A 12,554-nucleotide genomic window follows, 5' to 3' on the forward strand; every position below is an offset into this window, starting at 1 on the left:
AATTCACGATAATTTCAAAAATGTGCTTGGGTATTGGCTGGCCTCCTTCTCCAATCTTGATGCCAATCTTCTAGAGTCAATATCTCTTTTTTGCATCATTTGATTGATCTCAAATTTCTCATACACATACAAAAACAAATCTAATAACTTTTCACATAATTTTTACTCCAATCCAACAAGTAGATTGCAAGAAATCATAAAAACCCTTACTAGACCTAAAATTCTACTTTATGAGATCTTGATCCTTTTAAACCTAAATATCTCTTATTTCAATTGTTAGATCAAGCTCAAATTTATAACACATATTAAACATAACTATAACCATGAATCCAAAAAAATTTACTTATAGATCTGCTACAAATCTCTAAAAATCACTCAAAACATAAATCCTATATTATTTCATAAAATCCAAGTCATCTAAAACAACCCTTGACTTTGCAAAGCTCTTAGAAAGTCATAACAACTTCAAATCATCCAAAATTAACTTTTTTAGAAACCTTATTTAATCTGCTATCAAATCTCACTCTTCAATCTGCCAAAGAGATCTGGAGTTGTCATCGAGACTCGGTTTTGAGCCTCAAGGTCTGATTTTGACCCTGGCTCATAACCGGCTCTCTCCGAGTATCAATACCTAATTTTTTAAAGTAATTTTTGCTAGAATTCACTCTCAACTTCCTCTTAAAGATGTCTATATCATTTGTTTTTCCAATCTATCTTTTTTTGCCTTATTTTTGGCCCTACAAAGTAAATAGAAGTCACTTTTCTAAAAAGGCAGCATTACTACTAAAAGTATTATTACCTTTCTATCTTTTATCCATATTTTTCTACTTTTTCTTTTAACTTGGCTCTTCTATAATAAAATCCATATTATCATCTTTCACCATAAAGTCGTGTTGCAACACGACAACGTTTTAGAGGTCTTATAGGACATTGCTATATAACTTCCAATTAAGAGTATGTATAGAGGCAAGAATAAAGTTGTCTTAATTCTTGTCAATGCTTTTTTAATCTTTAATCTTATTTCAAGACTTTTTATTTTCTTTATCTTTGGCAATAACCATTCTAGTTTAATACTATATTATCTTTGAGTAACTTTTTAATTCATTTGAGTGATAGAAGAATATATTGAAAATTTCTTTCTTTGAGATTTATATCCTTGATAGTGTTTGGTCAACCAAAGAACTCCAAAATTACTATAGGCATGTAGTTTTATGCCTTAAGGTTTGATTTCGACCTTAGTTCATAATTGGTCTTCTTTGGGTATTAATTTTTGATATTTTGAAGAAAATTTTATTAAAATCTATTCTTAACTTTCTTTTAAAGATACCTACATCAATTACTTATTTCATTTCTTTTTATTTGATTCATTTATATCTCTATAAAATAAATAGAAGTCTCTTCTATAAGAGGGTAGCATTAACACTTATTAATTTTTATTATCTCCTTGTGTATTTTCTATATTTTTAAGTTAATTTGCTAAAATATTTTTATTTAATATCCTCTATAATATAATCCTTTATTTCTTCTTTAACTTAATGGTTGTGTTATTAAACAATAACGTACATATTAAAAATTTGTCTTATAAATTATACATGTATCTTACAAATTGGACACGTATATGAGGTCATATAGAACATTGCTATGTAGTACCTAATTAGAAATATATATAGAAATAAAAATAAGGATTTTCTTACTCTAATCAATTATTTTTTTGCTTTTAGTCTAGTTTTAAGAGTCTTTAGTTTTTTAGTCTTTAGCAATAATCATTCTAATTTTTTCTTATATATATATATAATTATATATATATATATATAATTATATATATATATATATAGTTATATATATATATATAGTTATATAGTATATATATATATATATATATATATATATATAGTTATATTTCTTTGAAAAATATCTCACTTACTAATTTATATTTTTTTAAGTTCTTATCTTTGATAAATTGATACAAAAATATTTATAATATTATATCTTTGTCTTTTTTTAATTAAATATGGATTATCCATTTTTCTTGATAAGACATAAGCATATTAGTAGTTATAGATTATCAACTTTTAAATTAATATGCCTCTTAGAACTTTCTTTATTCTTCAATCTTTTTTTATATTTATTATGAATATTATTAGATTTTTTTATTATATTATTATAGCAAAACTTATTAGAATAAAATAAAAAAAATAACATAAGTAAAAAATTAAATGAAAAAGTAAATGCTAATAATGCATTAATTTAATTTACCACTACAATGAATAATAAGATTAGCAAAAAGTAAAAATATAGATATGATTGGATTTGATTGTTACAGATATATATATATATATATATATATATTTATTTATTTTAATAATTATCTAAATTATATCAATAAATAGAAGTAGATAAAAATAAATAAATTTAATAATATCTTATAGAAAAGCTTCTTTAAAGCTTTGTAGATGTGGTTGTATCTTTATGCTTGTATATGGTAATTGATAGATTAAAAACTTAGCTAACAAGTTGCCTATATATTCCATATGTTGACTACTTGAAGTACAGGTTGAATATGAGGTGCACATAGAAAAAGCTTCTTATCAGGAACACAGAAATACAGACTCGAGATCTAATAAGAAGTCCAAGAAGAACTGGCAAGAACTAGATTAATCAGATGAATACAAGAACAACACTAGAGAGGTGAGTTAGAGCTCCAAGAGATGTGTTGTCAAGACTGAAGAACTCTTCAGCCTCGTTTCCAATATATACTCCTATTTAGGAAGCTTCTTAAGCAACTTCTACCAACTAGGAAGCTTCTAGAAGGTTCCAGAGACTTGCTTCTAGAAGGTTCTAGAAACTTATCTCTAGAAGGTTCTAAGGACTATGTCCCTAACACTTCTTTTATAAGTTAAATATGTGCCTTATAATTTGAATACATATTAGAGGTCTTACAGAACATGACCATATATCTTTTAGTTAAATAGTATATATAAAGGCAATAGCAAGGCATTCTTTACTTTTTAATTTTTTTCTCACTTCTAATCTAGTTTCAAAAGTCTCGAGTTTTTTTAGTCTTTAGCAATATTCATTCTAATTTCTTTTTCAATATGTATTTTTTTTTTCATCTTTTTTTGATACATAGCTCATTTGTTTTTACATATCTTCTTTAAGTTTTCATCTTTGATACTCTTTCAATGTCTAAACCATATTATATTATTCTTCTTATAATAAAATATTTTTTAAGCATTACAAAATTAAAAATTGTCTTGCTTAAAAAGTTTGTTCGTACAAGATCAAAGTTTCAAGAATTTAAAAATTAATTTAAATCTTAAATTCTAAATCCTAAACCCCTAAACTTCTACATTGCTCAAGAGCCTCAATTTATTTTTTTAATTGAAGAATTTGTTAGAAGATATAGAATATCTGTAATAAAAAAAATATAACCTATACATGTAGAAGTCATAGATGGTCATCTATTATCTTTTAGAAATTTAACAATAAATGGTCATAATAGCTTTGTGATATTCAATATAATTAGATCTTCTTCTAATCTAGTCATTTCAGATTTATTTTGGATAAAAAAATATAATCCCTTGATAAATTGGATTTCTTGTAGTCTTAACTTTTTTTAATGTACAATTAAAAGCTTTATTAATCAAGTAAAAAATTATAAATATAAAACAACTAAATTCTTATTGATAAGTAAAAAAACTTTCATGTATGTTGCAAAGGAACTATTATCTTATATTATATATGCTATATCCATTTCTAATAGTAAAAAGACTTCATGTAATATTTTAAACCAACATGAAGATTATTAAAAAAAAATTGAAAAAACAATATGCAAATATTCTTCTAGAGCATCCTTCTTATGATTATTTAATTAACCTTCAAGAAAGAGCTCAACTCCCATTTGGATTAATCTATAAAATTATCACAAAATAAATTAGGTGAAATAAACAACTTCATTGATAGAAACTTAGCTAAGAATTTTGTATGCCATTTAAACTCACTAAAAGAAGCATCTTTCTTATTTGTAATGAAAAAAGATGGATCACTACAAATGTGTATAGATTATCAAAAGACTCAATAAGATTACTATTAATTGAATCTTTTATCTTTGATATTTAGACTTTATAATTAATTGAATCAAGTCAATTATTATGAAAAATAAATCTTTAAAGAATATATAACTTGGTATACAATAAAATAGTAGATGAATGAAAGATTATATTTCAAATCAAGTATGGATATTTTAAATATGATATCATGCCATTTAGACTCACATGATCAATTTTTTTTTAATTTTTAGTAAATGATGTCTTTTAAGAATTTTTAGATGATTTTTCATCAATTATTTAGATAATAGTTTAATCTATTCTAAGAACACAAAAAAACATGAACTTTATATTTGTCATGTATTACACAAACTTAAAGATGCAAGATTATACATTAAGATAGAAAAGTGTATATTATTTAAGTTGACTTTCTACAATACATTATTTCAAACAATGGTCATATGATGGATCCTAAGAATACTTAGATTATCATAGATTAAAAGATTTCAAGAAAAATAAAAATTATTTAATATTTTTTAAAATTTATCAATTAATATTTGATTATTATTTTTAAAAAAAATACAAAGTAGGTACACAAACTTATTACACAAACAATAGATTAAGGTCATAGAGTAAAAAAATAGGTAAATAGTTGTAAATCGAATTCTATAGAATTTTTTATATTAAAAGATGAAAACTTAAAGTAATATTGAAAATTTCAATATTTTTTCTAAATTTTAAAATTATATTTAAATGCTTTAAGAATTAAAAGTATTTTTGAGGATAATTTTAGGTTTGATATTTGAAAAAAAAAATAGATTCTTCTTTTAAATTAAAAAAATAATAATTTTAGGTTTAATATAAGAAAGGTGAGGGAGACAAGAGAAATATTAGGATTTTTTCCCCAAAAAAGAAAAGGGAGATAATAATAAAAAAAAAAAAAAAAAAAAAAAAAAAAAAGGCCATGATTGTAACTATGATAAAAAAATATGGTAACTATGATGAAAATTGACCAACCATTTTTTTATTGGTTGGGTGGATTGATTTAGTAAATACATGCATTCTTTGTATGTATACATATATATATATATATAGAGAGAGAGAGAGAGAGAGGGAGAGAGAGAGAGAGAATTTAAGAGCTACAACTCTAACAAAAAGATTATGAGATATAGAACAAATTAGTTGAGATAGTAAATAGTTTGTTACTATTTATAGAATATGATTTATTTATTTACTTTTATTAACGATAATGTGCTCGTTCAGAAATATAGGTTTCAGAAAGAAAGTTATGAAATGAAATACACGTTTTTTTGAAAGCGCAACCACATGATTTTTTCGTGCCGTTAGATCACAATCCTGTAGGTGCTCATGCTATTCTTCCGACTGCAATAGAATTTAATTGTCTAAAACTTGGTGCAGCTAGTGGGAAGTTGGTTCTCTCCTAGGATTGTCTCCAGTGGCCTTTGCCATGCTGTGAGAGAGTTCACTAAGACAACTAACTACACATGAATCCGCATAATTGCATCATTGCAGTGATTTACTGTGCAACTGAAAGCTTGCAAATCACACAGCCTCTGAATTTTATTGATTGTATGTCATAAGCGTTCAATAAAGCATAAACCAAAACAATTAGACTAAGTAACGTGTTTGGTGAGGAATTTCAATCCACATCAAGCAAAAAAATATATATCGCTTTGAGAACCCATCAAAAACTCACTCAATAGTAATTGTTGACAACGGTAGGCCTAGTATAAAACATGACTGGAGCTCATGATGCTCGGGTTAATTGAGGAACAAACAACAGAAGTACACACGAAAAATCACATAAAGTTTGACGGGACGTGAAGTTCATTTTTCAATTCATTGCGGAAAATCCTGGAATGCATGAAATGCATGTATCTAGGAAAATTACCCACAATCTACATAAGCACGAGGCTCCTACTTAATATTCACAATATGTTGGATCCCCTGGAAAATAGTAAACGGGACTAAAGATCTTGATTTGAAACTTGTACTAGAGCAAGACTTCTAAAACCTGCTAATCACAACGCAACGACTGAGTATGCTACTGTTCATATTTGCCCCAGTTACGCCTCCAGTTAACCTTCAGAAGATATACCCTTTGTTATCCAAAGATGAGAAAATTTCCGACACGTTTACTCTATTACGCAGATTCATTTCCACATAACTCAAGTAGTACACCTTTGGACTGCGACAAAAGAAAAACAAATTTTATTCGTCTAAATCTAATTACATTTCACTAGCTCAATCTTTCATAACTATTGCTTATCGGACACGAAAGTAACAAATCCTCAAGAGCTAAAACTGAAGTCTTACATGAAAGCTTTTGCAGTCATGGCAGACTAGGGGGTATATGCGGTCTTGCAACGTTCAAAAGACCACATTTCTTTATAACAACGGATTTCAGGGGCTTGTCCCAATTAGCACGAGCACTGGCAGCACGGTCGTCCCCCAGCAGCTGTGCAAAACTATTGAACTGTTGAATTCGATCACTTGGTTTGTATGTAGGCACCGTTGATACCGCAGCCACCACATCCATACCTGAATAATCGATAAATTAGTATATTCAGAGTGTAGAGGAACAGTTGGGAGTAATTCATACCACCCTAACGACGCAATCGCTTTCGATTTCAAGTGATGTGACTGCATAATTTTTCTGGCAGAACGCTCTTTGGAGTCATATGGCTGAGAGTTGCGCCTCATACTCAGTTTCATGAGGAATGCAATTACTATGAAAATGCGGGCGTAGCTTTAAAAAAATAAAATAATCGATCTTTTATCACGTTTATGTAATCTTTTACGAGACAAGAAAAATAGCCCTGGGTCCGCTTTCGAGTTCATTCGATCCTTCCTTAAAAAATAAAATCCATGTAATAAATTGTTCCAAAGTTAGTTATTGAAGTTAGTTAATAAAGTATGAAAGTTCTTCCCTCAAGCATCCTTTTCACCTATATGAATATATCACAATTTCTAGAACTGTTTACTGTATGGTGGTGGTTGAGACCTACCCAGTGCTTTAAGATAGAGAAATTAGAAATTTCAGGGACTAAAAAGCAGAAACTAACCTTCAAGTACAGTACCAAAAACGATGTTCCCGTTGTCCAGCTGAGGGGCAGGTCCGGGGCCTGACACCCGAAACTAAGCCATAAGCAGGAGTTGCAGGATATGCGGGAGTTCACAGCAATTGAAATGTGACCCGTTCACAAAGTGCTATCATTAACAAACAGAAGTATTTATACCTGTAGTTATTAAAAACTCCACGTTCCGGTAGTCTGTATTAAGTTTGATCGCTTCTTCGTCGTCATTTTCTGATAGGCAAAGGGAGACCGTGCCAGGTCTCAGATGCCTTAATTTGAAAGAACTACCACGAACGACCTCCTCATTTCGTTCTAACTTAGTTGGAGGTGACGTTTCTCCTTTGTCCTTTGCACCTTGTCGGCCTCCTTGAATGTACTGGCCTTGTAAAACTCGATTGAAAATGGTTCCTTCATACGAAGAACCCGCCTCTCCTGTACACATGGCTTTGAAGTTCTTCACTGTCTGCGGTACCTGAGACACAGTGAAGATATTTCAGCAGTAGTCCAGGCTTATGGTGCGTGCAGCTCACTCATTATCTTTATTTAATTACATAGGCATCCGTCTTGAGCCGTCCTCAAGAAACACAAGGAATTCAAAGCTTATTTTTGCGTGTAGGCGAAGTCCGAAATTAGCATACCAAACTATATCTACAAACGCAATGCAGATACCTGATTCTACTCCAGGACATAGAAAATAGATAATCGCCAAAGAGGAACGAAAGAATAAAATGCATTAGCATTGGTGGAGTTAAGCTGCCATTACAAAGATAACAGACCTGCTTACCGTACAAGCCAATGACGATACGCCCCAAGTCTTCACCATCGGTGCAGATCAGCGACGTATTGCCAAGAGTTCGATCGGCCCTCGCTAAGCTAGGACATTCCATAATATCAAGGTAGACACGATCCGTAATTGTTGTGTCAACACCCGATGTGCCAGTCTCCTGCGACCAGAGAAGGAAGCATCAAAAGTTGGGGATAAATTCTTAGCGGACAATAAGATGCAGTAAACTGGCATCCTTCCAAGAAAAATTCCAGAAACAGCCTCTTGCAAGCTTTGATTCAGAAATCATTCCAACTGAAACTAAGAAATCAGAAAGGGGGGAGAAAAATGAATAAATAAAAATCTTATTTCACCCTGTGTCACAAAGATTAATTGTACATCTCTCGTGAAAGTAGCACTACAAAGTATAGCGATTATGCGATGTTCCTCTGACCAATTTCGCAGAATGATGAAGCCTTACTGCTGAGTAGCGTGGGCCTCCACCCCGAAGTCTACCCTCTTATCCTTCATGTGATGTACCATTTCAAAATCTATCATTTCAAAGTATGATTTGCATTGTAGAATCAGAAGCAATTGTGGCACCGCACATGGCTGATTAGCTGCATAGGTTTCACAACTTGTGAAATCTTTCTGTCGATTCCCAAGATAACAGTTGATTCAAGTTTCCACCTGTGATGACCAGATGAATAACGCACTCTTGTCGCCCGCTAATACCAAATTGACTACGGATAGAAGCCTGAGAAGGATCGGGCTAATATAAGATTTAAATAGTGCACGCATTAAGCCCGAAGCGCAAAAGCATGAATGATATAGAACTACCGCCAAAAGAGACGATACCTCATCAGCGTAAGAAGGCAAAGCAGCTGCAGTCACAGCCGCGCCGGACACGAGAAGGAGAAGCTGTCGCCGGCTAGTCAAATGCGACTCGACACTACATGAATCAGAATCATCAGATTCCGGTGTGGAAGCAGAGGAGCAACAGCCACGCGGGTCCGAGTAACGACGGCTGGATTGCACTGCCACACTGCTGCGACAGGACCGAATCCGCAGGGAGCTATCGGAATACACTGCGGAGAATTTCATCGCGCCGTTGCAAGTCGGCATTGCAAAGAGGGCAGGCCGAAAAGCAGGCGGACAGCAGGTGGCGCACCATGCCTCCGCCATAGCCAATTTCTACGTCTCCTTCGCTCTCCTCTCCCTCTGTTCCGCCCCTGACGCTCACTCGCGCATCACTTTGCTCCGAGTATTCGAGTCTAAGTCCGATCCCACTACCACTGCCAGTACAACACCACCAAATCGCAAGCCCACGCGCGGCGATGGAGAACCAACCTAGCTATGGCGATGCAAGGGTCAGAGTTAGAATTCCGTCCTGGGCAGGCAATGGCGTTGCAATGCTTGGAGCCAAGGTGCTCGCCATCCTCGGTTGAGACCCTATTGGTACCCAGGAAGGTTCCCTTATCCTGAGCCCTTCCATCTTTTGATGGGCTCTTCGTTGTAGCTTCCTGGTCTCCATAGACTTTTTAGCTCAAAAGACCAGTGTATCCATGTTTACAGATTACAAAGACACTATTTAGTGCTTGACACTACAGTTAATAATTGCATATGAAACAGGTTCAGAAGCCAAAACACACATTGAGCATGTCAAAGTAAGATACAGTGCTATGATTGTTCTAATGAAAGATAGAACGATGTGCACGTCTTGACATAAATAGAACTCAACAAAACAGTTGACGGCATTCAAAAAGGTCATAGTGTTGCGTCTATTCATACTTCTTGTTGCCGAGGTAAATTCTTCTTTTCCAAGTTTCTGTCATAATAGCTGAAGAGTTTCTGCATAAAGTTAGAAAAACCTCCATCCCAAAATAATAATCATTTTTTTTAAAATAATGCAATATCACTTCTTTTTAGCATTGTAATTTCAAGTAAGAAGTTTTATTAATTATGATTATATTATTTATCAATAAAAATCTTGTCATAGGATAATTATTCAAGCTCTTGAAACAGTCTTTCAAACATAATCTAATAAACACGATTGACTGTGGTACTAACTTGTAATGGTATCACAAAAATTGAAGTACTAAATTCTAGACTACTGGGTCACAATCTTTACAACTCAATTTCTAAGCCTAATAGTACTGGACATTCTTAAAATTACAGCGAGAAGGATGGAATTTATGTTAAACATGTTAAGTGAGAAGTGTTATGGATTATTTCAAGATGAATTTACATGGATAAAAATCAAAATTAATGGCATGTTTAAAGACATGTTTAACGACATGCAGAATTTGAAAACGATGAATGAATAAAAACTTCTTAACATGTAAAAATGTATGCAAATAGGACTAGAGAGGAAACCTAAGAATAAATATTATTTGATTAGATAATGAGTGTTTGGAGTTGGCAAAGAATTAGTGCAAGTTCTAGTTGTAAGAAACAATTATGTCAGTTACATTATAACCTTCACAAACAAAGAAAAGAGAAAGTTTTTTGTCAATTTGAATTTAAATTAATGTTGAATAACGAAGTAATTTCCATAATTAACACTCTTTATGAAAGTAAACTGCACATATACTGTATAAATCCAATAATAAATTATTTTTTTAGGAATAGATTATAAATGTATATTAAGTGAGTACATTTTACTTAGGCGATCATTTGTATTGATTATTATTGCATTTTAGTGGGTTTCTTTTTGTTTCATTTTGTAATTGTTTTTTGTTAGTGGCAATGATGATGCATTTATATATATATTACTATCTTCTTTATAAAATTTTAGATAATTGGAAAAAATAATAATGTGAATTTAATTTTTTAGTAAATTTAGTAAGAATTATCTTTATTGAACTTACTTGTGAATCATAATTGATCTGTAATCGTGAGTAGATCCAACTTTTGATAGTTTAAATTTTGACCCAGATATTCTGACCACGTTATAGAGTAAATGTTGTTGAATAAATAAACTACCATGCAAAGATTAAATACATGATGAAAAAGAGCTATGATAATACTTTCGTTATATTGCATTTCATAAATAAATTTAATTAATATGTAAATAAATATACATATACATGTAAATAAATTCAAGAATAATTATCTATATATTTTTTTAAAGAAAAAATATCAAAAATATCAAAAAGACCTAAAAAATTTGTATAAAAAATAAAAATATAAAAAATGAATAAAAACCACACCATGGATATTATTGAAAAAAAAATATTGCAAATAATTTAGGAAGTGGTACGAAGTATGAAAATTTTAAATGAGAATTACCATTTTCTGGAAAAAGCTTATAAAGTATTTGATAACAAGTTACAAAAACATATGATACAAATTTTCATCTTGACATTCTATTTATAATTTTCTAAAAAGTTAGTGGTTGATTGTAATCCAAAACCCACTCCACAAGCATTTCAGGGATGTAATCGAATTATTTTTTAAAAAATGAAAAGCTCATTTTATGGTAAGTTTTGATAGCAATACTAACCCAGGAGTGGATTTGGACAGAAACTAAAAGGAAGGGGATATTTAGCAACTAAGTGCGACAACGGTGACGGGGCACTAAAACGGTGAAAGGTGTGGCAGGACAAGGTGCTGCCGAAGCCGTGGAGGGGATGGAAAGAGGATCTGGCCGCTGAACGGGGAGCCTCAGGGGAAGACCAGATTGGTGGGTCGGTAATGGATAAGATTCGCCACCATTCTCAACCCCCATTTCCTGCGCTTTCCAACTCAGCAACCTAGTCCACCTCAGCAATCTGATGCCACCTAAGATTGTCATTCCATGGCCCCATTTTGGTGGGAGAGGATGGACTGAGGTTTGAATTTCCTGACTCACTCATTTTTCTTTCGGTGTCGTCCGCTAGTGCCCAAACGCTGTGTCTTCAAATAGTATTCGAATAGCTTTTTCCTGTCGCACTCTGGAAACTTGATACAGTTCAAAAGCCTGCGATGGCTTCAGTTTTGCGTAACCCACTCTTTGGAAAATGTTTTGCTCCAAAATCCTCCTAAAAATGAAACGGAAAATCGTGCTTTCATGTATTGCCTGCTCTGGTGGAGTTTTCTGGGGTCGCAATCGCATCCACCCTGAACCCTAATATGCCATATAATGAAATCGATGCAGATTTGGGGTTTGAAATGCAATTGATCTACTTGGGGGCATTGTTATCTCTTCTGGCGACTGGTAGTTCCTCGGTCGTTCGTCAGGTTCTCTTCCGTCGTGAGCTGGAATCTGCTGCAAAGTAGTCGCAGGTATGATTGGTTAAAATTATCAACATCTGCCCTGTAATCAAGGAACCATGATGTGCACATCTTAAAACCATCACAACAGAGACGCTAGTGTGTCCGTAGTTTCTATTTACTGACATTGGCTGTTACTGCTCACCAGTACATAAAACCACTATTTTGCTAGCTCAATAAGTGAAGTAAAGTAGAACGTATTGTTAAGTTTAAAATGGTATAAGAGCAGTGTAGGATTCTCGGAGAGTGAGAACAATAGGAGACCACTATTTATTCAATGGAGTCGAATTAGGAATGCGATGACACATTGAGAGTATTCTTTAAGTCAGATCTAGAACAAAGGGTATCTTGAGGGGCAAGATGTTGGAATCTCTAGCAAACTACAAATCATGG

At 32.3% G+C, this 12,554-nt stretch overlaps 1 protein-coding gene across 2 annotated transcripts; it reads right to left on the reverse strand.

Annotated features, from left to right (window-relative positions):
• Positions 1 to 6,256: 6,256 nt before the first annotated feature.
• Positions 6,257 to 9,274, reverse strand: LOC112291725 (peptidyl-prolyl cis-trans isomerase CYP28, chloroplastic). Of its 2 annotated transcripts, XM_024539546.3 has the most exons (5): positions 8,766 to 9,274; positions 7,921 to 8,088; positions 7,307 to 7,616; positions 7,133 to 7,192; positions 6,257 to 6,608 (listed from the first exon to the last, which is right to left on the reverse strand). In XM_024539546.3, the coding sequence occupies exons 1-5, from the start codon at positions 9,090 to 9,092 to the stop codon at positions 6,400 to 6,402; spliced, it is 1,074 nt and encodes a 357-aa protein (XP_024395314.1). In that variant the 5' UTR covers positions 9,093 to 9,274; the 3' UTR covers positions 6,257 to 6,399. The 2 variants fall into 2 exon arrangements, with proteins under 2 accessions (XP_024395314.1, XP_024395315.1); XM_024539547.3 differs by lacking the exon at positions 7,133 to 7,192.
• Between the last annotated feature and the right edge of the window lie 3,280 nt (positions 9,275 to 12,554).

This window comes from Physcomitrium patens, chromosome 14, assembly GCF_059467195.1.
Source record: "Physcomitrium patens ecotype Gransden chromosome 14, ASM5946719v1, whole genome shotgun sequence".
NCBI lineage: Eukaryota > Viridiplantae > Streptophyta > Bryopsida > Funariales > Funariaceae > Physcomitrium > Physcomitrium patens.